This window comes from Felis catus, chromosome E1 (assembly GCF_018350175.1).
Source record: "Felis catus isolate Fca126 chromosome E1, F.catus_Fca126_mat1.0, whole genome shotgun sequence".
Lineage (NCBI taxonomy): Eukaryota > Metazoa > Chordata > Mammalia > Carnivora > Felidae > Felis > Felis catus.
The window spans coordinates 29,749,531-29,773,977 of record NC_058381.1 but is presented as its reverse complement, the minus strand read 5'-3'; the positions used below and the strand labels follow the sequence as shown (position 1 = coordinate 29,773,977).

At 51.8% G+C, this 24,447-nt stretch overlaps 1 protein-coding gene across 2 annotated transcripts; it reads right to left on the bottom strand.

Moving 5' to 3' along the window:
- Positions 1–1,248: 1,248 nt before the first annotated feature.
- TRIM25 (tripartite motif containing 25) lies at positions 1,249–24,443 on the bottom strand. 2 transcript variants are annotated; one of them, XM_003996669.5, is made up of 9 exons: positions 23,752–24,425; positions 19,614–19,709; positions 16,608–16,841; positions 13,329–13,500; positions 11,483–11,548; positions 7,994–8,020; positions 7,569–7,650; positions 7,389–7,489; positions 1,249–4,649 (listed from the first exon to the last, which is right to left on the bottom strand). In XM_003996669.5, exons 1-9 carry the CDS (start codon positions 24,352–24,354, stop codon positions 4,120–4,122), a joined length of 1,911 nt encoding a protein of 636 aa, XP_003996718.1. In that variant the 5' UTR covers positions 24,355–24,425; the 3' UTR covers positions 1,249–4,119.
- Positions 24,444–24,447: the final 4 nt, after the last annotated feature.

Here is a 24,447-nt window from a genome sequence, read left to right as displayed (position 1 = left end):
TGTAATGGACACATTGAGTATATTTGTGGGTACAGGGACAGGAAGAAAAAAACTGCGAGAGGGGTGGGGTGTGAGAGAACAAAACCAGACTTTAAACCCTGGAGGCTGGACACCGGAGAGAAGACACGTGGGAAGCTCCTTTCAAGGACAGGGTGTTTCATGCAGAGAGACTGGTCGGGAAGGGCTTATTCCAAGCTTGCAAGTCCCACCACCTCTATGCTGACAGCACCTGGTGCACTGAGGCAATTCTGCCACTGACAGGCTGGCATCTGGGCTCTACAGGCTGAAGGACACGGCCTGGACAGGGCTGTCTTTGCTTCAGACAGCAACCACAATTCAGGGTCCCCAGGCCACCGACACTTCTGGCTGACTGGCAAATCCAGAAGGTAATGCTAACCTTGAAAATTAAAAGTCATTTACCAGCAAAAAATAGATTTACTCAGGAATAACAGAGAATTGCAATTCGGGACACGCAAGTCACAAAACAAACTACAGGCATGGCCTGAGAACAAAGGAGAAGAATATTCTTTTAGAGAGGAAAGTGGGGGAGTTGGAAGGAGCTGTTATAAGCAAAAGGTCCATTGGTGTGAACTGGGAGTTCCAAGTGTAGGGCCCTTTCATTGGCTGACTCGGGACGGTCTCATTGGCTGGGCTGTTGCCAGGGATGGAGAAAAATCTCCCTTCCTCCTGCTGGGTAGCATAGGCTTCTTCCTGTGGGCAATGCAGGGTCCGCTCTTCGCATCGGGTCTGCAAAAGGCTGCAAGGAGTTGTACAGCCCGAGGGCTCCCCCTTCCGGCCTCCTAACTCCATTTTAAGCACGGTTTCCTTTATTCCATTTTGCACTCCCGGGGCATCTTAGTCTGGGCTGCTATAACAAAAACACCAGAAACTGGGTGGCTTAAGTCAACACATATTTATGTCTCAACAGTTCTGAAGGCTGGAAGATCCAGCCAAGAGCCAGTGCTGATAGGTTCAATTTCTGGGGAGGAACCACTTCCTGGTTCACAGACAGCCGTCTTCTTGCTGTGTGCCCACATGGCAGAAGGGGCAAGGGTGCTGTATGGGGTGGTCTCTTTTATACAGGTACTGATCCTATTGGTGAGAGCTCCGCTTTCATGACCTAATCTCCCCACCCCATACCATCACACTGGAGGTTACGGCTCAACATGTGAGTTTTGAGGCAACATGAACATCTAGTCCATAGCACATGACCTCCCTCGGGTTCAATAATTCACAAGAACTCACAGAGCTCAGGAAAGTGCTTTACTTTTCAGTGTGTATAGACACCATATGCACGGTCTACACAGACTTGCATGCAAGAAAGACTACCAGACACCACTTTTTACATTCACAGCTTCTAAGGCATGTCGACCAGCCTTGGCCCTGGTACTTCTCATGGGTTTCAAAAGATCTGTGTCTACAGCCCCATTGATGTCCTGAAGAATCAACTCTTTAAAAAAATTAGCTCGTGAAATAATAGCACAAATACTCCTACTAATTAACTAAAATCAGTAGTGGGGAGAGGCGGAATAAAGGAGATAACATACCAGTATTAGTTACAGATCGCAGATCCATTTCTGAGTAATTAAAACAGGGGAAGCGGCCAGTCTCGAATAATACAAAAACTTGGCCCTGCTCTGATCATGCCAGAGTGACTGAGTCAGTCCCTGACACCTGGAGTCCGGGATAGTATTTTTATGTCTGTTTCTGGGTTTTCTGACTCTTCCCTAGGGTACCAGGGAGCCATCTAGGAGGAATTTCCTCCATGATGGGATGGCCAGAGTCGTGAGTGGAGTCATCCGGTACCTCATCTGACTTATTCGCAAACGAGAAGTCAGATGAATACAATGTTGCCCCAAACCTGAGGACTCTAGGCTGGGCAGCGGCCCTGCAAGGCGAGAGGAGGGTGAGGTCTCCCCACCGCAAACAGAATGGCTCGAGACAGCGAGGATGCACACACCTCAATCCACATCTCCAGAGCACCTGGCAGAGTCCACCTTGGGCTACCTCCTCGCCTCTTAGAAACAGAGAGAACAGGGCTTCCCCATCGTGACCTGTACGGTCGCCAGGGAAGAGCTCCCTCCGTTGCCCTCGGGTCTGCAGGGAGAGCCACAGCAGGACCCCGAGGATTAACCCTCAGCATTCTCCTCTTCTAAGCCTAGCTGTTTCCCAAGTAGGAACTGGCTTCAGACAAGGCTTTTGTTTCAGAAGATCGACGAAGATCTTTTTGACCTCTGCCAAAAGCAGAGAAGAATCACCGAAGAACTCTCCTTCCCAGTGTCAAAGGAAGGAAACTTAAAAACTGCATCTCAGCCATTGCAGGGATGTCTCCCCAACAAAGATGATCTCTCTCCCAAGGAAGTGAAGGTCCTGACCGGGAGGGGACACATATCAACACACCTGTCAAGAGTTTGCAGAGCTCTGGGCCTGGTTCGAGAGCCCCAGGACTCCAGCACAAGGCCAGAGACGCGTTAAACTCTCAAACATTCACAGAAAAGGTCCGGGGTCCCCACGTCCCCAGTGCTTGACCTCTTTTTTATACTACAAAGAGCCTGACCTGAGCTCCCCTCTTAGGAAAGCCCAGGATTCGTTTCACCAAAATGAGGTTAAATTTCTCCCACTTTTGGACTGGGACTTTACATCCTGACAACATCAGGATAGAAGGAGCTTGGGAAATTCTGGCAATCCATTCCCTCCTGCCCCTTAGCGGACTGGGGTTATTTTCACTGCACAGAAAACACTGCAGGAAAAGATACCCCTTGTGCTTCAGTCCCGTAGCTTGTTCTCTCACTAGCCCTGAAAGTCTCTGGGCCCCCCTAGCCTGGTCAGTCCCCACATCTGGAATTAGCTCAAATGAGGAAAAGAGAAAGGGTTAGTGCAGTGCCAGTGACAGGCGTGCAACTTGCAAGAGGGTCACACTGGGCCTGCATCCTGTGGCCACGGATGAATAGGAATGTTGCTGCTTCCCACGGGACCTGCTAGAAGACTCCCTTGGCCACAGGTGGTCACCCCAGCAAGAGAACTGGCATGGTCCCGGAGGTAGCCCCACATGACTCGTCTGTATGATCGTGGACCAGGGATATCAAGCTCAGCAGTCCAGTCGACTGTACTGGCCACAGTGGTATCTACACCAGCCAGTCAAGTACCTCACAGCCCTTCGGATGAGAGGCTCTCACTGAGCACAGTTGTCAGTAAGAAGCCACGACGCTAGTATGAGCAAAACCACCACAATGTCAACCCAGGTCAGGGTCACCCTTGCCCAGTGGGGTTCCTGGCTCCAAAGCCTAAGCTATGGGAAGAAGGCCTCCCGCAAGGCTCTTGTGGGTGCAGCCAAAGAGTGTCCACCAAGAGTGGGAGTGGGAAGGGTTCCCAACATGGGACCTGGGTCACCTTGACCTTGAATCACAAATTCAACACATTCAGATCATGGTTTGAAACCTTAGTCTGAAAAGTTTCCTGCTGGATTAAATATTTTAAAACCGTTGACGGGGTATGAGGTACGAGGAAAGGAAGGGAAGCAGGGTCATTCTCCAGTGGAGGGAGAGAACCCATTTCTTTTAGAAGCTCTGATCTGGGTGGAGACCTGCGATGGGCAGTTTCCCTTAAGGATAGAAAATAACCAGGAATCTGAGCATATACCCGAACCCCACATACAGGAGGTGAATAATACTGAAATTCAATGACATGGGATTGCTTTTTAAATCAATATATTAAGCTGAAGAGCCCTATCGAGAGTAATCAAAACATTAAGATCCAAAGGCTGCCCCAGATGGCCAGGACCTTACACCACCCCCCCCTCCCCGAGAAAGGGCCCACGGTGGCTACAGATTCCCTCCAAGAGGAAAGGGCGCTAATGACTTTACCTCCCAAAACCCCATCCAGCTGCCAGCAGCTGGGGACCTACGGGAACAAGAGGGAGGAGGTCACCCTGCCCTGATGGGCACCAGGAGGCAGAAGTGCTTCCTGGTCCACAGCGCGATCACCTCCCCCTCCCTCCTCCTCCCCCTCCCCCCTCCCATACTCTCAACCCTGAAGAGTCGCAGGAAGCTCTGGGACAGTTCCACCTGCAGGCCTTCCACCACTGTCTTGGGCACCCAGAGGTCAGTGTCCGTGGCCGGCCTACTTGCAGGAGCAGATGGAGAGCGTGGCACCCGCAGAGAACACCCAGAAGGCCGGGTACACAGCTTCGGTAAAGTCCACCTTGAACTTACACATCAGGTGGACGTTGTCGGTGACGGCAAAGAAGATGACGAAGCCATGGTCACAGTTGAGAAGCACGCCGACCCGCGTGGCCTTGGTGGAGGGCAGCGTTTTCTCCACATTGTTGTGCCAGGCAGAGACCTTGGTATTGAACCACTCCACGCACCAGGAGGCGCTGTTGCGGCCGAGCCGGCTGTCGGGGCCCTGCCGGGGCATGCTGCCGTAGCAGATGCCCACCCCGCAGAAGTTGTTCTTCTGCAGCTCCACCTCCCAGTAGTGGATCCCCTTCCTGTAGTAGTGCAGGCCCAGCACCTGAGAGCAGTATGTGAACCTCTTGGGGTGTGGCTGGTAGTTCAGGGGCAAGTCGGCCACAGAAGCTACAGTGTAGTTCTCCAACAGAGCCACCTTGTTGTGGGCGGTGTTGTAGTCCAGGCTGAACTTAGTGGCATCTAAGAAAGCATGACCCAAGGAACCGATTACAAGGAGCCCAAAGCGTTCTCATGTTTAAACCTTGCCCCAACTGGTCGTATCTGCTCATTTCTGTTATCCACCTGTCCATCTATCCTTCTGTCTACCCATCCGCACATCCATCTACCCACACAGCCGAATATCCATCCACTCATCATCCATACACATATCCATCTATCCACCCATTTTGTCCAGCCAGCCAGCCAGCCATTTGTCCATCTGGCTAGCCATCAATCCAGCCATCCGTCCATCTATCAGCCACCCATCTATCTATTCATCCACCCAAAGCCATTTACTGAGCACCCAATTCTGCGCAAGACGCACGATTCTGAGCAGACTTGGCACCTGACTTCATGGAGTTCACGCCACAGCAAGCGAGGCGAGCCCCTCCGCAGAACACTGTGAGAACACACGCCGCTAAGTGGTGGGCACGCCACTACAGGGACAAACAGCTTACGTGAAGGGTGGGGAGAGCACGAGGGAACATTGCCCACGTAGGCTGGAATCTGAGCCGAGCAACAGGAAGATGAGAATTAAACAGAAGCAAGCGGAGTGGGGCAGAGGGCACAGCGAGAGCAGAGCTTGGGGTCACAAGGATAGTGGGCACGTGCTGGGACCAACAAAGGCAGGGCAACTGGGAGAGAGAGGCCCTGGCAGGAGAAGGGGGACATATTGGGGCCACACAGCAGAGAGTTAGGGGGTCTAGATTTTATTTGGTGGGCAGCGGGGAGCTGAACAATGTGAGCACGGAAATTACCGGACTATATTCCCCTGGTTGGGACACTCACATGGCCTCCCCACCCTTCCTGCCACACTTCCAACCAGTTCCAGGGGAGCTGAAGACTGAGCTCAGCCCTGTGTGGTCCCCACCCTCCACCTCCTTCCTAGGACACACCCATCTCTACCCCTTCCCTCCTAGGAGACCCTGGACCCTGGGAGAAAGGTTCCAGGCAGCACTGCACAGGGACAATCCCTAGCTTGGGAACCTGAAAACCAAGAGCCCTGGGGTTTCACCACCTCCTGCCACTCCCTTGCTAGGTGGCTTAGGGCGGGATGCTTTTCAGAGCCCTGAGTCTCCCCGTGGGCAAAATGAATGCGCAGGGGAACATGTTCTCTAAGGTCCTGAGCTGCTAGAACTCACTTTCCCTGCCCCCGGAGCATGGGGATCCAGAAACACTTGGCTCAGCACACCAGCAGCAGCTCAGCAGCAGTTAGTTCTGGCCCAGAGCCAGGCCTGGGTCTAGCATGGGGGAGGGGACGGCAGGAAGCTCCAGGGAGGCCGGTCCTGAAAAGCCCAGGTACCCACCCATTCCCCCAGGCCTGCTACAGCTCTGGAGAAAGGGGAGCCAGGGCCGCAATTTGCAAGACAGATCTTGGCCGCTGCACGGAAGTGGGTACACGTGGAAGGTGCTGCTGTGTGAGGCTGCGGGTACAAAAGGGAAACCGAGGGAGCGATGGTGGGAGGAGCCTAGACCTGGCCATGAGGCAGAAACTCCAATCACTTCCAGTCGGACAAGGGAGGGCAAGCTTGCAAAGGAGCTTAATGAGTGACCAGTGACCAGAGGGGCAGGTGGAGCCCAGGGGAGCCCAGGGACTCAGCAGCCTTAGGGAGAGAGCATTCCTGGAAGGAGGGATACAGTTGAGAGGTCCAGCCAACTGAAGGCTGAAAGGTGTCCTTGACATTTAGCTGCACGGGGGCTGCCGCTACCCTCAGCCAGAGCTGAGCGTGGGGACAGAGGCCAGACTGCCCTGAGAGAATGAGACTCTTGGTTCTGGCCCCCCACAACCCTCCCCGCCGGCCCGGAAACTTTCAGAAACACAGAGACATGCAGGGAGATTGTGTCAAGCTCCCCGGGGCATCTGACACGCAGCCACAGCTGAGGACCAGCACTGGGGGATGGCATTGCAGCTTCATTTTTCCATCTTTCCTCAAAAAGATCACCAAGGAAATGAGTTTCACAACAGCTTTCCAGGCTGGTCCCCTGCCGTCCGATCTTGCAGCACTGGCCTGGGGCCCAAGAATTTGTATTTTTAACCAGTATTCAGGTGAAAGGGAGGTGGACACAGTGCAGGAGCCAAGAAAAGCTGGCTGCACTGGCCGCTGTTTTTGTTTTCATTTGTTTGTTTTGCTTTGCTTTTGTGATGAGGGAGGTTTAAACACGCTGCGGAGGGGCAGGCCCCAGGAGAGCAGGTGAGGACGAAGAGGTGAGTGCCAGAGCAAAAGCATGAGTCCAGACAGAGCAGGGGCCTGGCTGGCCTTGGGGAGGGGCCAGGGAGGGCAGGAGGGAGCAGGTGTAGATGCGAGAGAAATGGCAATAACAAGAGCATGAGGGGCCCCTCTCCTCTGTGAAGCGGGGTGGGAAGGGCATGCAGAAGACTGAGGCTGTGACAAGTGGGAAGGCTCTAGAATGGCAGAGGAGCCGGCGGGAAACCTAGAGCAGGACTGAGGCACAGCCGTGGGCAGCAGGTGCCAGCCCAGAGAAAGGGACGAGCCGGGCTCACGAGGGCTGGGGGTTCAAGGCACCTCTGCAAGGTCTGTGCTGGCTAGGAAGGGAGGTGAAGAAGGGCAGGTGCTGACGGAGGACGGGCGAGTTGCTAACCGGGGTAGGGGGAGCCAAGCAGGACCTCCCAACAGCGGCGAGGGCAAAGGCCTGTGCAGAGACCTACACAGGAGAACCCGAGGGCCAGCGGGACCGCTCGTCAGGGCCAATGCTACTCACACTCTAGGAGCTCGGGCCTGGACTTGGCTAAGAAGGTATCCAGCACCTTGGTCGTGAGGGACACCGGGTTCGGCTGCACAGCGGAGGCTTTGGCTACAGCTGGATGAGGACACAGAGAGCCGTTTTCAGAGCCAACTCAGGGGGGACACCCCACTGCCCCTTGCCCACAATAATTCAGTCTCCAGGCCTGCTTGCTTTAAACCCAGTAACTGTTCTGGGGCTCCAAAGGTGGGCATATTGACGGGTGAGGCAGAGGCAGTGGCTGGGGAGGAGGAGGGGAAACATGAATTGGACACCTGACACAGAGTGATCAGATGGCCAGTCCTCCCCGAGGAAACTGATTTTGAAGAGCTACTTCCACAAACACACACCTGGACAGCCGGGAGGATACAGGTACGTCCAGACAGGGCTACACTCATTATTTGTCTCACTCACGTACACTTGTCCTCACCTCCAACCTCAGGCCCGCCTGCCACTAGAGGACAGAATCCCAGAACTCGGGCCCCATCGCAGAACCTAATGAGAGAGGGGGCAGCCTTCCCTGCATTTAATGCCACACCTGGGCAACCTCAAGAAACAGAAAGATGTACAAATGCATAACTTACGAGGTTTCTTGTGTTTCTTTTCTTCTTCTGAAAAAGAAAATTTTTAGAATTAAGCTACGTTCAAGCACTGCACAGTGACACTTTCAAAATACCGTAATAACAATCATTTGCTTGAATGTGACCCATGCAAATAAAGCTAGGATGTTTTAGCTGGAAACAAGCAAATGAATCTATGGGGACAGAAACCTGCCACAGTGGTTTGGGGGATTGGGACTGCTCATAAGCAGCATGAAGGAATTTTCTGGGGTAATGGAAGTTTTTTAACTTGATTTGAGTAATGGTAACACACATATGCATTTGTCAAAATTAATCTAACTGCACATGTAAGATCTGTACATTTTACTGTAGGTAAATTACATCTCTAAAAAAGGAAAAATGCAAAAGAAAACATACCAAAAAATGAAGGGAACCAGCAAAGAAATGTACAAAGATCTGTACATTTTACTGTAGGTAAATTACATCTCTATAACAGGAAAAATGCAAGAGAAAACATACCAAAAAATAAAGGGAACCAGCAAAGAAATGGCTTGCCGAGTATCACAATAGTCTTTATTTTTTTAATGTTTATTTATTTTTGATAGAGAGACAGACAGAGACAGAGAGAATGCATGTGCATGAGTAGGGGAGGAGCAGAGAGAGGAGACAGAGAATCCGAAGCAGGTTCCACGGTATCAGCATAGAGTCTGATGCGGGGCTCAAACCCACAAACTGTGAGATCATAACCTGAGCTGAAATCAAGAGTCACACTGAGCCACCCGGGCTCCCCTATCACAACCGTCTTTAAAAACTATCTTGGAGTGTGCACCTATGAAGACTAAGTTTAGCTAAAGCAATGACTCTCAGAGCGTGGTCCCCAGAAGCAGCAGCATCACTGGAGAATCTGTAGGAAATGCAAACTCTTAGATCTCATCCAAACACCCGCTGAATCTGAAAGCCTGGGGGTGGGGCCCAGCAATCTGTGTTTTACAAGCCCCTGGGTGACTGCGATGCATACTCAAGTCTACTTGAGCTAGAAGATTTTGGGTTCCCTCCACCACTTTCCTCGCCACTGGAATGACAAGGGGTGTTTTGGATCTTATCCCTGCCCTCCCGCAGGGTGCTTTACGCTCCAGATAAGCCCCCCTCTCTCCTATTATCCTCTCCCTCCCCCCACACCAGCCCCCACTCAGCCCCACATGACCCCATAGCTCTCCTTCCTCCCACTTCTGAGTCCTTTTTCCAGGTGTTGTCTTCACTCTGCCCCCATCTCCTCCTCACCTGCCCACTCCCACTGGACCAGCATCTTGGGAGGACCCCAGGCTGTGCCACCGGCCTAGGGCACGGCACTGGCCCCCTCCCCAGTCATCACAGCGGTTCAGAGTGTCATCTACACTGTGACCGATCCACTCCTTCCCTGCCAACTTCCCCATCTCAGCCCCCGGCCGGCACCACAGCTCACTCCTGCTAAGAGCGGTGCTTGTGATCTGGGGCAGGGGCAAGGAAGCTTCTGGGGGAGCGTGACCTGAGAAGGACACAGGTGCACAGCATTTGTCCCCCTATCTTTCCCTTCCCCAGTCACACCAGGTGCCCTTCTACATTTTCCCGGTGAGCTGAGGGCTCCCTGCTCCCTCCACACCAGGCACCCTGGCCCCTGGCTCCACTCCATTTGGAAATGCCAAAGACAAACTAAACTCTAAAAGTAAACAACACAGACCAAGAGCTCCCTCATCCCCCAGGGGCAGCACTCCTCCATTCACGCTCACTTTTCAGGGAAGCAGTAACAGCCACAGTTCAGTAGCATATTTATGGCCTTTAAAAGAGCTTCACAGGGCGCCTGGGCAGTTCAGTCCATTGAGTGACCAACTCTTGATTTCGGCTCAGGTCATGATCCCCGGGTCGAGGGATCGTGCCCCGCATCAGGCTCTGGGCTGGGCATAGAGCCTGCTTAAGATTCTCATTCTCTCTCTCTCTCTCCCTCTGTCCCTCTCCCCGACTCACTCACTCTCTCTAAAATAAAAATAAAATAAGAGTTTCACAACCAATGTCTCAAGTGACCCTGAGGTTCACTAATAAGAATCCCGTGAGGTCGCTATCATTATGGTCCAAGTTGGACAGATGAGGAAACTGAGGACCTTTCTTCTCCCCAGCCCCCACCTCAACAGCATGTGCCTTCTCAATGTGTGGCTGATATGGCCCCAAAGGGGGCAAAAATTCATTCTTGGTGGAAGAGGGTGAAAGAAGTCTTACTCTTTATACGTATAAAAGCATAATATATAGGGGCACCTGGGTGGCTCAGTCAGTTAAATGACTCTTGATTTTGGCTCAGGTCATGATCTTGTGGTTTGTGAGATTGAGCCCCTCATCAGGCTCTGTGCGGACAGCAAAGAGCTTGCTTGGGATTCTTTCTCTTCCCCTCTGCCTGTTTCTCCACTCACTCCCTTTCAAAATAAATACACATATTTTTTTTAAAAAGCATAATATATAGGGGCACCTGGGTGGCTCAGTCGGTTAAGCATCTGACTTCAGTTCAGGTCATAATCTCACGGTTGGTGGGTTCAAGCCCCGTGTCAGGCTCTGTGCTGACAGCTTGGAGCTTGGAGCCTGCTTCACATTCTGTGTCTCCCTCTCTCACTCTCTGCCCCTCTCCCTCTCATGCTCTCTCTCTCTCTCAAAAATGAATAAATACATTTAAAAAAAATTTTTTAAAGCATAACATATAAACAGGCATACTGTGGGGCACCTGGGTGGCCCAGTCGGTTAAGCATCCAACTTCAGCTCAGGTCATGATCTCACGGTTGGTGGGTTCGAGCCCCGTGTCAGGCTCTGTGCTGACAGCTTGGAGCCTGGAGCCTGCTTTGGATTCTGTGTCTCCCTCTCTCTTTCTGCCCTCCCTAGCTCATGCTCTGTCTCTGTTTCTCAAAAATGAATTAATATTAAAAAAAAAAAGTTAAACAGGCATACCACATATGTGTGGTATTAAAATTTCACCAGTGTGGGCCATTAGGAAAAAAATGTCTTCAATGGTTGGGAGCAGGGCGGGTAAGAGAAGGGCAATAATGACAAAAGGTTAGGAAGTGCTATGACGGTACAAGCACATGACAACTCAAGACAGAACAGCGCTGAACTACCGGCGAAGGTTGGCCTCTGCTCCTCCAGGACCATGGCCAGGCCCCTCCAGGGGGCTCTGCCCGAGTGCCAAAACTTGGGTATCGCTAAGTATTTCTCAAGACAAGCCACCATTGGTAACCTTGCAGGCCCAGGCAGCCCGCACAGCCAGTGCCGATGGGCCAGTCCTGCTAGGCACCCCAGGGGAGCTCCTGAGACAGCCCCTCCAACTTCCACTTGCTGTGGCCGTAGCCATGCCGGTCTCCAGATACACTCGGGCCCCCGGCAACCTGGGATGGGCTGAGCCCACCCAGAAGGAGTGGCAACACCTGTGAGTGTGTCGGCCAGAGCTCCGGCCAGCCATGGCCAGGCCACAGCCACAGGGACAGCAGCAGGGTTACTTACTCAGGACCTTCTTCACAAAGTGTGCGGGTTTGTGCGTGGATGCTGGGCCATGCTCTCCAAGGTTCCCTGGGCCAAAGAAGAAGGGATTAGTTTACGCAGCTCTTCCAAAGCAACCCCAGGAACCAGCTTTGCCACGGGCCAGCAGAGAAAGTGTTTTACAAAGGCAACTTCCACGGACTTTCCCCATCTAGTCATTTACAGGAGCTAGAAACAAGGGGACAGAAAGACGAGTTTGGTGTGTCCCTCTTTTCTCTGGCTTAAAATGTAGCCAGGATCAAGTCTTTTCTCTGCCAGCGCCCAGCTTCGTGACCTCTGAACCCTCTCTACGCTTCCATTTCTCCCGGTGTAGCCGGGGATGAGCACCTTGCTTGTGGTGGGGTGGCCAAGACGCTTGGTGTGCAGTGCTGGTTCCTCTCCCTCCAGTTTTTCCACCACCCCTCGTCCCCCAGACCAGCGATCACTGCTGTAGCAGGAAAGCAAATATGCGTGTCCAAGGCATCAACAGCTTTACCCGCTACGGAGTGCACCACACCTGTCCCAGAGGCTCCTCTGCAAGGACACGCGGCTCGACAAGCTGGAATTCAAGCTCCCCCCACCCTGGGTTACACAGTAAAATCTACTATGTGCCAGACTCTGTGCTAAGCACTGGGGAGAGAATGCTGGATGAAAAACGGACCCAGCCCCTGCCCTCACAGAAATGGCAATCTAGTGGGGGAAGAATAAAATGACAGATGTGCAAAGGTTCCCAAGGGATGACAAGGATCCTGGGACCTAGTCTGAGCAGTGAGAGTGGCGATAGGGAGGTCTGCTGAGAAACATATTGTTTCAACTGCTCTCTGAAGGGTGACAGGAGTTAACTGGTGAAGATGGTGGAGTCTGAGTCTTATAAGCAGTGAGAAGAGCACGTACAAAGGCCCTGTGGCAGGAAGCTTAGCATATGCAAGCAACTGAATGCAGTGAGATGTATGGGAGGAGGGGACACTTCAGGGCTGGAGAAATAGACAGGACCTGACCAGGCAGGGGCTTGTAGGGCCAGGGTCAAGAGCGTGGTCTGAAACCTACAAGTAAGGGATATTTTCCAAACAGGGTGAGAGGGAGAAATCAGATCTGCATCTTAAAAAGCTCTCTCTGGCTATAGCAGGAGTGGATGCAGGACTATTTAGAAAGCTGCCACAGGTGATAGCTGGCAGGGGAACCACTGGACTGAGTCAGGAGATATTTAAGAAGTAAAACCTGGTGATGGACTGGATATGGCAGCATGAGGAAAAAAAGGGGGTGCCGGGGGGAATTCCAGGTTTCTCTGACCCTAAAACCAGCCATTCTTCCACCAAACACACTGATAACCCAGGGTCCATTCAAAAGCCATCTGAGGGCCGCCTGGGTGGCTCAGTTCGTTAAGCACCCAACTGTTGATTTCAGCTCAGGTCATGATCTCCTGGTTTGTGAGGTCAAGCCCCACATCGGGCTCTGCGCTGACAGTGCAGAACCTGCTTGGGATTCTCTCTCCCTCTGTTCCTCCCCCGCTTGTGCTCTCTCCCTCAAAATAAATAAACTTAAAAAAAAAAGAAAAGAAAAGAAAGAGCCACCTGAGCCAGCCTCAAGATCACATGCAAAAAGAGCCTGTCCAAAAGTCCCATCATTGACATCAAGGCCCCCAGAAATGTTTCAGGAAGGATGGCTACAATGTCAGGATGTTTCCCCACTACCTCCCAGATGGAGGGCGGATGTTTCAGGATCCCAAAACTGAAGCCCCAGTGCTCTGGGTCAAGACCCTCTCCCCGATTCCAAAATGCTGATTCCATTTCAGGGGTCCCAGGAGGGGAGCATGGGGGCTGCTAATGGTTACCTGAGCCAGCGGGTCCCTCGGGCTTCTTGTCCTGGGGCAGCCTGATATACCGCTTCAGCTCGTTTTTGAGGTCTGAGGTGCCCTGGCAGACACCCTTTATCAGCTCCTGATTCAGCTCCATCTTGGGGACGTAGACCGGCTTTGTCGAGATTCCCTGCAGTTTGATCGCTTTCTGAAACAAGCCAGGGTATTAGTTCAGGCAGCTGCGGGGAAGCCAGGGTCTGAGTTCAGCCCTCATGAACTCCGGGAGGAGATTCCCCGTGTCCACCGGCGCTCAGTCCAATCAGCCTTCTCAAATTACAGGCCAGAGGTTGCTGGGGGCTAATGTGCCACTTTTGGTCACAGCGCTGTGGATCAGGGCCCTCAGAGGCCACTCACCTACCAAGGGAGAAACTGAAGTCAAGAAATAACCAACGTGGGGGCCCCTGGGTGGCTCAGTCAGTTAAGCATCTAACTCTTGCTGGTTTCAAGTCATGATCTCACAGTTCATGAGTTCAAGCCCGCCTCAAGCTCTCTGCTGTCAGCACAGAGCCTGCTTCAGATCCTCTGTCTCCTTCTCTCTCTGCCCCCCACCCCCGCTTGCACGCTCTCTCTCAAAATACATAAACTGGAAATAAATAAATAAAGTGGAAGGAAAGGAGGAAAAGAAAGAGAGACACAGAGAGAGAGGAAGAAAGGAATAGGGGGAGACAGAAAGAGAAAAAGTGTCCTGCTAGGAACACTGCCAATTGGTGGCAGGGACAAAGCTGGGACATTAATCTCCTGACCCCCGTAGATAATGCTCTTCCACTCCTCCAGCTGTGGCTGGAAAAGTACAGGAGACTCAGGACCATCTCCAACCCTCAAAAGACCAGCTCCAAACACCCATTCTAAAACTGGACAGGGCTGCCTCAGGGGGCAGAGGGTTCGGCCAGGGCACATCCAGGGAAAAGGGAGGATCTTACAAAAGTCCCCAGACTTGAGCTAAAATCGGGTCACACAACATCAAGAGGTCCCCAGACAGGGACTTAGAATCCTTCTCCGAGAGCTCTAGGCAGCTGCTCCAATACACAAGAAGGACCACAGAGATGAAACTCGATGGCACTGAGCCTAGGCCTGGAAAGAAGTCCGTGCAGGGGGAAGAGAAGACTCCCAGCCACTCCTCTACTCTCCCCAGGACCTGAACAAGGCACCTGGGCCTCTGAGGTGTCGTCACCCCATCGATGGGGCTCACCGGGACACCCGCTGCACGCTGCAGGCCAGGAGAAGGGGGCAGTTAAGAAGGGAAGGGCTGGCCCGAAGGAGCGGACAGCAGACACATCGACAAGCACATCTAAAACAACGCCACCACCGAGTGCTACAGCAGAGGCAGACCGACCCACTCGATCACCAGGAAGGGCAGAAGAGCAGGATCCGAGGAAGACGGGGGTGGGGGAGTCTGGAGCGGCCTTGGAAAAAGGACAGCCACGGCATTCCCATCCAATGCCAGGTCTGTCTGGGCAATGGTGATGCTCTGCTGTGGTTACAGCACGGGGCAGGAGAGGAGAGTGATGCCAAAGACAGGGGTGCTAAGGGACATGAGGTCAGATAGGGCGGGGGGGCGGTCTGTGCTTTAGAAAGACACTTCCAGGGTCCATGGGGAGAGGGGAGGGGGGAAGGGGCGTAGGCAACATTCTAACATGGCCCCCAAAATGCCCACCTGATCCAGGGGTACACACCCTATATAATCTCCTCCCTCTGAGTATAGGCAGGACAGTGACTATGGTAGGACGTCACTCCTGGAATCAGGTTACCTTAGATGGAAAAACTGAAGGAATATTGCGGATGTAACGAAGATCCCAAATCTGTTGGTTTTGAGTTCATCAGAAAGGTGAGTATCCCGGGTGGGCCTGACTTAACCAGGTAGGAGCCACTAAAAGGGACCGGGCTTGTAAGAAAGAATGAAATCTTGCCATTTGCAATAGCATGAATGGAGCTAGAGAGCATTATGCTAACTGAAATTAAGTCCGAGAAAGACAACTACCATATGATTTCACTCATTTGTGGCAATTTAAGAAACAAAACAAACAAGCAAAGAGAAAAGAGAGAGAGAGAGACAAAGCCGGGAAACACTCTTAACTGTAGAGAACGGACGGTTCCCAAGAGGTGAGTGGTGAAATAGGTGAAATAGGTGAAGGGGATTAAGAGCACACACATCATGGGGCACCTGGATGGCTCAGCCAGTTGAGCGTCTGACTCTTGATTTCCACTCAGGTCATGATCCCAAAGTCATGGGATCAAGCCCCACGACTGAGTGTGGAAGGCTGCTTGGAATTCTCTCTCTCTCTCTCTCTCTCTCTCTCTCTCTCTCTCTCTGCCCCTCTCCCCTGTCTGCACTCTCTCCAAAATAAAAAAAAGAATAAGAGGAAAGAAATAATTTTGGAAAAAAGCACACTCATCACGATGAACACTGAGTAACATATAGAATTGCTGAATCACTTAAGGAAAAAAAAAGAATTGTTAAATCACTATATTTATACTATACACCTAAAACTAATGTAAAACTGTATGTGTTACACTGGAATATTAAAAAAAAAAACAAAACACAAAAACAAAGAGGGGCACCTAGGTGGCTCAGTCGGTTAAGCATCCGGCTCTTGATTTCAGCTCAGGTCATGATTTCAGTTCGTAAGATCGAGCCCCGCGTCAGTCTCTGCACTGACAACACAGGGGGTTGGGACTCTCTTTGTCCCTCCCCCACTAGTGCTCTCTCTCTTCTCAAAATAAATAAATAAACTTAAAAAAAAAAAGAAGAAGAATATTCTTTCTAAAAAAGGAAAAAAAGAAAAGATTAATAATCTAAGCAGGAAAAAAAGGGAACAGACTTTCCTGGAGGGAGAAATTCTCTGCTGGCTTTGAAGAGGTAACTGCCAAGTGGAGAGAGGGCCACGTACGTGGCAAGGAAAGGCAGCAGCCTGTGGGAACGGAGAGCAGACCTCAGCCACCAGCCGGCAAGAAAGCGGGGACCTCAGGCCTGCACCACGGGAAGTGAATTTGCCAGCAAGCTTGGAGATGACCCCAAGCTCAGCAGCCCAGCCGAGTTCAGCCCGTCCCAGCTCCTAAGCCATGGAGAGTGAGATAACACACATATGCTCTCCCCAGCCACTGAGTTTGTGGTAAGTTGTCACACGGCGTAGAAAGTAGATACAGCGTGTCTGGGGGATGCTTCAAATGACCTCTTACAGCCCCACCTCGAGGGCCCCACTGCACCTATAATCAACATCGTAACGGCAGGCAGAAAGAGTGTTCATCAAGACCTACCTCCAGAAACTCGAACTCGTCCTCCTTGGTCAGGGCAAGTTCAATCTCCTCCTTCAGAGTCTGGATCTCACTCTTGTTCTTGAGGAGGATCTGGTAAATGTTGTCGAACTTGGTACTGACCCTCTTCTGCTCCTCCTTTATCTTTCGTGTGCAGATGGCCTCTGCGGCATCAATGAGTATCTTGATTTCCACATATTCTTGTCTGAGCTGCTCCGTCTTCCTGCGGGCAGTCTCCTAGCGGGGTAAGACACAGGGGCGTCCATCAGACAAAAAAGCTAAGCCTGTGTACGGAGCAGTGGTGAAGTGTGGAGCACTGGAGACTCTTCCCTGTACTTCATGGGAGTACAGACGGGCACAACTGCTTTGGGTGGGAATTTGGCAACATCTAGTAAATCTGAAGGTGCTCAGACCAAATCAAGGAATATACTCAGATGCCCGCCCCAGAGACAGACACAAGAACGCTCACAAGCAGCATTGTTTGAGTTGGCAAAACCCCAGAAAGAACCGAATGTCTAACAATAAGAGGCTCGAGGGGTGCCTGGGTGGCTCAGTCGGTTGAGCGTCCGACTCTTGATTTCGGCTCAGGTCATGATCTCACAGTTCGTGGGATTGAGCCCCACATCGGGCTCTGCAGTAAGTTTGCAGCCTGCTTAAGATTCTTTCTCTCTCTCTCTCTCTCTCTCTCTCTCTCTCTCTCTCTCTCCCTCTCTCTCTCAAATAAATTTGAAAGTTAAAAAAGAATTAAAAAAAGTAAGTAAGAGACTTGATACAAATCTACAAATTATTCACAGGGGAGAATATTGGATAGTAATGAAAACTAATGAGCTGGGGCAATGCATGGACACATGAGGGAAAAACCACCTGTAGAAGAAGACGTCCAGCATGATGCTCTTCACATAAAGCTTAGAAACAGACAGAATGGCTTCCTTTCAGTAAGAGAACACCCCTGGAGTTTCTGAGGGCCCGTGGCTGCCCTGCCAGACTACCTTTCCGAGGATTCCCTGCAGCTAGAGTTGGCCATGTGACTAAGCTACTCCCGGTGCAGTGTGAGCAAAAGTGGTATGTGTGACACTCTTCTTCCCTGTCCCTTTTACTCCCGGCCAGAACAGAGATCTGATGGTGACCCAGCTTCCACCAAAGAAATGAGGAAAACCCCCCATGCAGTACTAGAGTAATAAGGAAAGACTCTGGGGGTGCCTGGCTGACTGGGTCAGAAGAGCATGCAACTCTTGACCTCAAGGTCATGAGTTCAAGGCCCTCGCTGGGTATAGAGATTACTTAAAAACTTTCCATATATATATATATATGTATGTACGTATGCATGTATGCATGTGTATGTGTACATATATGTGTATGTGTATATATACATATGTATTCTTCTACACACGTGTATTCTTCTATATGTATGTATTCTTCTATATACACGTATTCTTCTATATGTATTACATATATATAAAATAAATACATTCTACGTATATAAAATATAAATATATATAAATATATAAAATACATACATTCTATATATGTATTCTTTTTATATATAATATTAAAAAGTTACAAGATTTGTGAAAACTAGACAAAAAAAATCTCTAATTCTACCACTCCAATACTGGTACTACTATTCTCTTCCTATACTTCCTTCCAGTCTTCTCTCCCATACTTCCCGTAATGGGTTGAATGGTGGCCCCCAAGAGATCTGTCCAGAACTTGCGAAGCTGACGTTACTCAGCAAAAGTCTCTGCAGGTGTAATTAAGGTAGGAATCTTGAGATGACATTATCCTGGATTACCCAGGTGGGCCCTAAATCCAATGACAAGTGTCCTTATTAGAGACAGAAGAAAAGACACAGAGGGAGGAGGAGGCCATGCGAAGACAAGAGGTGGGGGCTGAAGTAACACAGCCACAAGCCTAGGAACACCTGAGTCACCAGAAGCTGGAAGAAGCAAAGAAGGATTCTTCTCTAGAATGAGGAAGTGTGGCCCTGTCTTTGATTTCAGGAGTCTGACCTCCAGAACTTTATGAGAATACATTTCTCCTTGTGAGCTGTGAGCGGAGGTTGTGGTAATTTGTTATGACAGCCCTAGAACTGATACATTTTATTTTTATAAAAAGATGTAACTCTAGTGAGTATACACTTTTGCTTCCTGTTTTTTTTCCCATTTAAACCATGACCACTTGGGGCTTCCAACTCCTGATTTCCATTCAGGTCATGATCTGGCGGTTGTGGGATCGAGGTCCGAAGCACAGAGCCTGCCTGGGACTCTCTCTCTCTTTCCCTCTCTCTCTGCCCTTCCCCAGCTCGTGCTTGTGCGTGCTCTGTCTCAAAATAAATAAACATTCAAAAAAAAAAAAAAAAGAAAGAAAGAAAGAACACATAATCACTTTTTATATTAATACTTTTTTCTTCATGATTTTTTTTTAATGTTTATTCATTTTTTACTGACAGAGAGAGACAGAGTGCAAACAGGGTAGGGGTTGAGAAAGGGAGAGAGAAAGAATCCAAAGCAGGCTCCAGGCTCTGAGCTGTCAGCACAGAGCCCAAAGTGGGGCTCCAACTCCCGAACTGCGAGATCACGACCTGAGGCGAAGTTGGACGCTTAACCGACTGAACCACCTAGGTGCTCCTTCATGATTTTTTTTTTTTTAAGTCAGCTCTACGCCAGCATGGGCTCGAACTCACAATTCCGAGATCAAGAGTCCCATGCTCTACTGACTGAGTCAGCCAGGCGCGTCTATATTACTACTTTTTAACCCTAATTTTTAGTGATTGACCCCGTCCTCCTCACACCAAGGTCAGGGCTTGTAGACAGTATTCAGTCTGGGTCTATGAAGGATCTCCCCTGGGGACATGGCTTTCTGGATGTCCTGCATGGGTGATGTCTAATTCCGACGCCATGTGTGACACCATGTGTGTAGCCCTGTGGAGATCAGAGCTGAGCCTGTCCTGCCTGGAGGCTGAGGGAGGGTCTGGGGCCGGGGCTGGCAGTGGACAGCCCTGTCACTCACCCGTATGTCCTGCTGCCTGGCTCTCACGTCCTCCAGCGCCCTCGATGCACCATTGATCTGATCGCATATGATGGTCAGTTTATGCTTCAGCTTGGTCTGCGGAGAAAACAAGCAGGTGAGAAATCATCTCAGCCCAGCCAACACCAGAACCGTCCCACAGGCGTTTCTACTGGCCCAGGTCTTGCCTGCCTGTAGCTGTTTGAAGCATTCTCTTATTTATTGCCTCCCTTCCAACTTTTAGAGGGACAGTACAAGAAAGAAGTTAGGAGCACAGGACTTAGACCGACCCATTCCCAGCTGTCTAAGAGTCTCTCACCTAGGTCCTTGGCCTTGAAATAGATACAAATGTTCCCACCCCGCAGGGCTAGTAGGAGGATTAACTGAAACAATGTAAGGATTTAGCATAGTGCCTGGATCCTAGTACAGCCAAACTAAATGTCAGGTTGCGTTACTAAGAGCTGCTTCGTTGGCACACCCATTTTACAGACAATGAAACTGAGGCAAGAAGCCAGCAAGGGGGCCAAGTTCACACCATAGCCAGAACAGCTGGGGCTGGGACAGTTGCTTCAGTCATTCAAGCCAGCCCTCCCACTGCAAACAACCAGAAAAGCAGACAAATTACTGGGAAGAAAAATCTGCTTAATGACAAGGGAGAGCTAACTAAGCAGGGAAGGATGACACAGCCAAGATCTGGGAAAAGGAAAACCCAGAGAGAAAAGCCTGGTTTCTGGAGTTGTTCTCCTAGAGACATCTGCCAATTCCAGAACACAGCTGGAAGAGCCACGGTCAACCTCAGGGAAGCAGGAACAAGAGTCAGAGTCCAAGGCTCATTTGGTATGCCCCACAGGCAGGGACCTCCGCGGGCTAACACCCTAAGAATGAGGATCAACAAGCAGGAGGCCAGTCCACCACCAGGTCAACCCCCGAAACTGAATTAAGGTGACTCAGAATTACAAAGTCCTTAACCACCTCCAGGAACCAAGGTCAATTATGCATGAAGGAAAATAGTATCATCTTAGGTCTCTTAGTATTTCTATCAATTTTCAGAATCGATATTGGAGTGTCCTGCCTCCCTGCTCAGGTGAAACGTTATGGTGTAGAAATGGCAAGGAAAATCACCACCACCGTAAGAGTAGCTACTGTTTCTTATATATTCACTGCAAGCCAGGCATTGTTCTAGTGCTTTTCAGGTATTAACTTAAAGCTAAAAACAACACTGTAAAGTAGGAGCGACCTACCCTTTATAAATAAGGACACTGAGGGGCGCCTGGGTGGCTCAGTCAGTTAAGCGACTGCCTTTGGCTCAGGTCATGATCTCGCAGTTTGTGAGTTCAAGCCCCGCATCAGGGTCTGTGCGGACAGCTCAGAGCCTGGAGCCTGCTTTGGATTCTGTGTCTCCCTCTCTCTCTGCCCCTCCTCCTCCCTCTCTTTCCCTCTCTCTCTCTCTCTCTCTCCCCCTCCCTCTCTCTCTCTCTCAAGAATAAACATTAAAAAAAAAAAACACATAAATAAGGACACTGAAGCAGAGTCATGAAGTGGCTCGCCCTAGGTCACATCTCTGTGAACTGGTGTTCCAAGATCCTGGTGTTACAATCAAAGCACTGAGTACGTTAGAAATGTCTAGACAAAAAACATTTACTTCCCCTAACAAGCTAGCTCAACATCCTCCAGCCCTCCCACACCACTAGAGATATTCAGTTCTGAACCTGACCTTGAATCTGGATTTGAACAACACAGTGACAAGTCACATAAGGCTCTAAAAGCGGAGACCAAGGCCACACTAACTTGACCCCGAAAGCCCAAGTTACTGATGGTGTTTCCAATTCAACCTCTGTGACAGTGCCCTCTGACCTGGCCTCTCACAGTAGCCAAGATAAACTGTGGGCCAAAGGCAGGAGGCCAGGCCATGGCAGATCCAGCCTCACAGGGGTCAGAACAGCAAGAGAACTCAGAACACCTGGGGGGCTGCCAACAGCCCAACACTGTTCCACCTCCAACAGCCACTCTTAGTGCACCCCAGACCTCTGTGTCCGGGAAAACTTTATCCGTCAGTAATCAAACACATATGACAGTCCCCTGATGGCAGAGAGGGGCCTCCCTGGCTCCAGACACAGGAAAGTGGCCCAAGGAGTTTGAGAGGTGCAACATTCCCCTCATCCAGGGTAGAGAACTTTTTGAAGTTCTGAGGACCTGTTCACAGATCAGGGACTTGGGTCCGCCATGAGGACGTGGGAGGCAGCAGAGTCCCGGGTCTGCCCCACACCAGTGGTCAGGACGAACCAGCCTCCCACAGCTGGGGCACTGCCCAGATGGGGCTGGCTCTGTCCCAGCAGTGAGCGGTGGCAGGGCTAGACGTGGAGGCTGATGGAAGAAGCAGCAAGGCAAGGCCAGTTACAAGGATTACAAAGCCCAGCGAGTATGTCACACAGGTACACTGGGTGCAGACTCCAGCTCCGGGCCCCAGAGGCTGAGAGAGATAGCTGTAGCTCCAGGCCAGGCTGAGAGGAACCCTCCTGCCCCTACTTGCCTTCTGCCTCCCTGGATAAGAACTTCTAGAAGAGCCTTTTGGCAGAAGCCGGCTGCCCAAGTGCTCAGGGACAGGCCCGGGCACCCCAGGGCCACGAAGATCTTGGTCGCCTGACACCACCCCCAGCAAGCTCTCTTCCCAGAAACTACACCGGCAGGGCTTAGGCAGCGCTCACCCGGCTAGGAAGAAGAGGCAGAATTCAAGCTCAGGTCTCAACACCCAGCCCAGGTCAGAGCCTGGGTCAACCAGCCACCTGCCTGACACCAGGACCTGCCCACAAAGCACTTCCCACACAGCTCATCTCCCCAGAGCCTCCTGACCACCCTTGCAGGTCGAGAAGAAATGCTCTTAACCCCATTTTACAGATGAGGAAGCGGGGCTGGGAGAACTGCAGCGACTTGCCCTGAACCACAGCTGATATGGAGCAGAGCAGGGCTCCCGGCTCGAAAGGCGAGGCAGGTTCTGTAGTGTGGCAGCTGGAGACCCTGGCGGCGAGGCCCGACATAGCTGTGCCTCAGAGGTCAACCCCTGGCCGTGCTTTGAGGTCTGGCCTCCAAGACTCAGGGAAGAAGTCCTAAGGGACCCAGCTCAGACAGAGAAGCAGACCAGGCCCGGGAAGGGCCATGGCTTCACAGGAGCAGGGCTCGGAGCCTGGTCCCGGCGCCACCGCAAACCTCCGCCGGGTCTCTTATCTCCTTCGACAACAGGACAGTCCTTGACTGTGAAAATGAAAGGCAATCAGGCCATGCCTCGGAGCTCAGGCTGATATAAAAAAAGGTGGTTCAATTACACCTTTCAGCCTCTGCCTTGAGTCCACAAGGGGAAGTTATGATTTCCCCCAAACCACTAAAATCAACACAGATCTGGAAGGCCCCCTACGAAACCACCTGGTCCCGCCTCCTTGCTTTACTGATGAAGACTCAGGCCGCAGGGACCAAAGGCTGTGCTCAAAGTTGCACAGCCAAGGTGGAGGTCACTATGGTGCAAGAGTTTGGCTGTCCCTCTGGGTAGTATCCAGAGATATTTGGGACTCTGCCCACCATCCTGCTCAAAACGATCCTCCCTGGTCACTCTCTGGCTCACCAAAAGTTTTTGCACACATGACCTCAAGCCTGCAAGAATGTCGCATGCTCCATGCACTCAGATATAACGGTGGTCATGGGGAGAAACGGCAAACCGTAGAGTCAAACCCGTTGCGGTCCCAACAGCTCAGGCTAAATTAACTTCTCTGGACCTCCTTTTCCTCAACTGTAAAATGGAACTAATTATATTCAATTCCAGCTGCCAGGATTTAAATGCGGAAACAGAGATAACCTCCAGGGCTCATATTTGACGTTGGAAACCCTCTGCTAAACACCATCAGACAAATACTAGGCTTAAGGCAAGCAACCACCTGTCTTCAGCATTCCCCTTTTTAAGACAGAGGGTGGGGGGAAGAGGGTGGGCCAAGGATGACAGAAGAAGGCTGTGTGTTCTCCCCGCCCCTTTCTATTACGACGCTGGGGACGCCCTGCCCCGGTTCCCAGGCCCAGCAAGGCCCATCCCCCTACCCCAGGTGATCCGTGGTGGGCCACTATGCCCACAGTGGCTCCCTCCCCCAACACCCCTTACCTGCAGGTCTGCGCTGGCCTGGCTCAGGGTCTCAGGCGAGCAGGCCTTGTGCTCCACCAGGCAGATGTGGCAGATGCACTCATCATGCTGGGGGCAGAAGAAGTCCCGCAGCCTGTTGTGCTGGGGACACTTGCGGCGCATCAGGTCCTTGACGGGCGGCTGCAGCTGGTGGTCCCGAAAGGCGGGGCTGTCGAGGTGCGGCTGCAGGTGTTCCTGGCAGAAGGAGGCCATGCACACCAGGCACGTCTTGACGGCGGGCGCCTTCAGGCAGTGGTCGCAGGCCACCTGGCAGGGAGGGCTGGGCTCCGCGGCGCGCGCGGGCGGCGTGCAGCCGTCGGGGGGCGACGGCGCCACCCGGGCCACCTCGGCCTGCAGGAACTGCTCCACCACCGCGCACAGCACCGTGTTCTTGTGGAGCTGCGGCCGCTCCTGATAGCTGGCGCGGCACTGCGGGCACAGGTACGGCGGCTCCTGGACGGCCCACGTCTCGTCCAGGCACGAGCTGCAGAAGTTGTGGCCGCACGGGGTGGTGACGGGCACCTTGAAGTGCTCCAGGCAGATGGAGCACGACAGCTCCTCGGCCAGGGGGACCAGCTCCGCCATGGCGCTCCTGGGGACCGGACGAGACGCGCTGGCACTTCGGGCGCGAACGCCGCGCGGCCGCCCCACACAGCCTAGGAAACGAAAGTGAGTGGC